We start from the raw sequence: 272 nt of genomic DNA on the forward strand, positions 1-272 counted from the left end.
GTCAGTTGATTCTTTTTTATATACGAATTGGTATTTAAGTAATGTGATTTACTGTGGTAGTTGATGATCAATTTTATCACCCAAAAAATATCGTGTATTTAATGTTATATATGTAATACATTGTTTCTTGTCGATTTTTTTCCCCTTTTTGTTAGTATTATGATTGTACAGTATGTGTGCTGAATTTTCATTTGTTAAGGTGAATATTGTAATGAAATGTCCAACAGCATTCTGTGTATATAATATGTCCTTGACTGATTTTAGAAGACTGC

At 28.3% G+C, this 272-nt stretch overlaps 1 protein-coding gene across 1 annotated transcript in view; it reads left to right on the forward strand.

Moving 5' to 3' along the window:
• Positions 1-159: 159 nt before the first annotated feature.
• Positions 160-272, forward strand: part of LOC119594882 (sodium-dependent serotonin transporter-like) — a 10,326-nt gene continuing 10,213 nt past the window's right edge. The window contains exon 1 of the mRNA XM_037943957.1: positions 160-170. Coding sequence (XP_037799885.1) covers positions 160-170 — 11 coding nt within the window. The remainder of the gene's footprint in view (positions 171-272) is intronic.

This window comes from Penaeus monodon, chromosome 34 (genome assembly GCF_015228065.2).
Source record: "Penaeus monodon isolate SGIC_2016 chromosome 34, NSTDA_Pmon_1, whole genome shotgun sequence".
In the NCBI taxonomy this organism is placed as follows: domain Eukaryota; kingdom Metazoa; phylum Arthropoda; class Malacostraca; order Decapoda; family Penaeidae; genus Penaeus; species Penaeus monodon.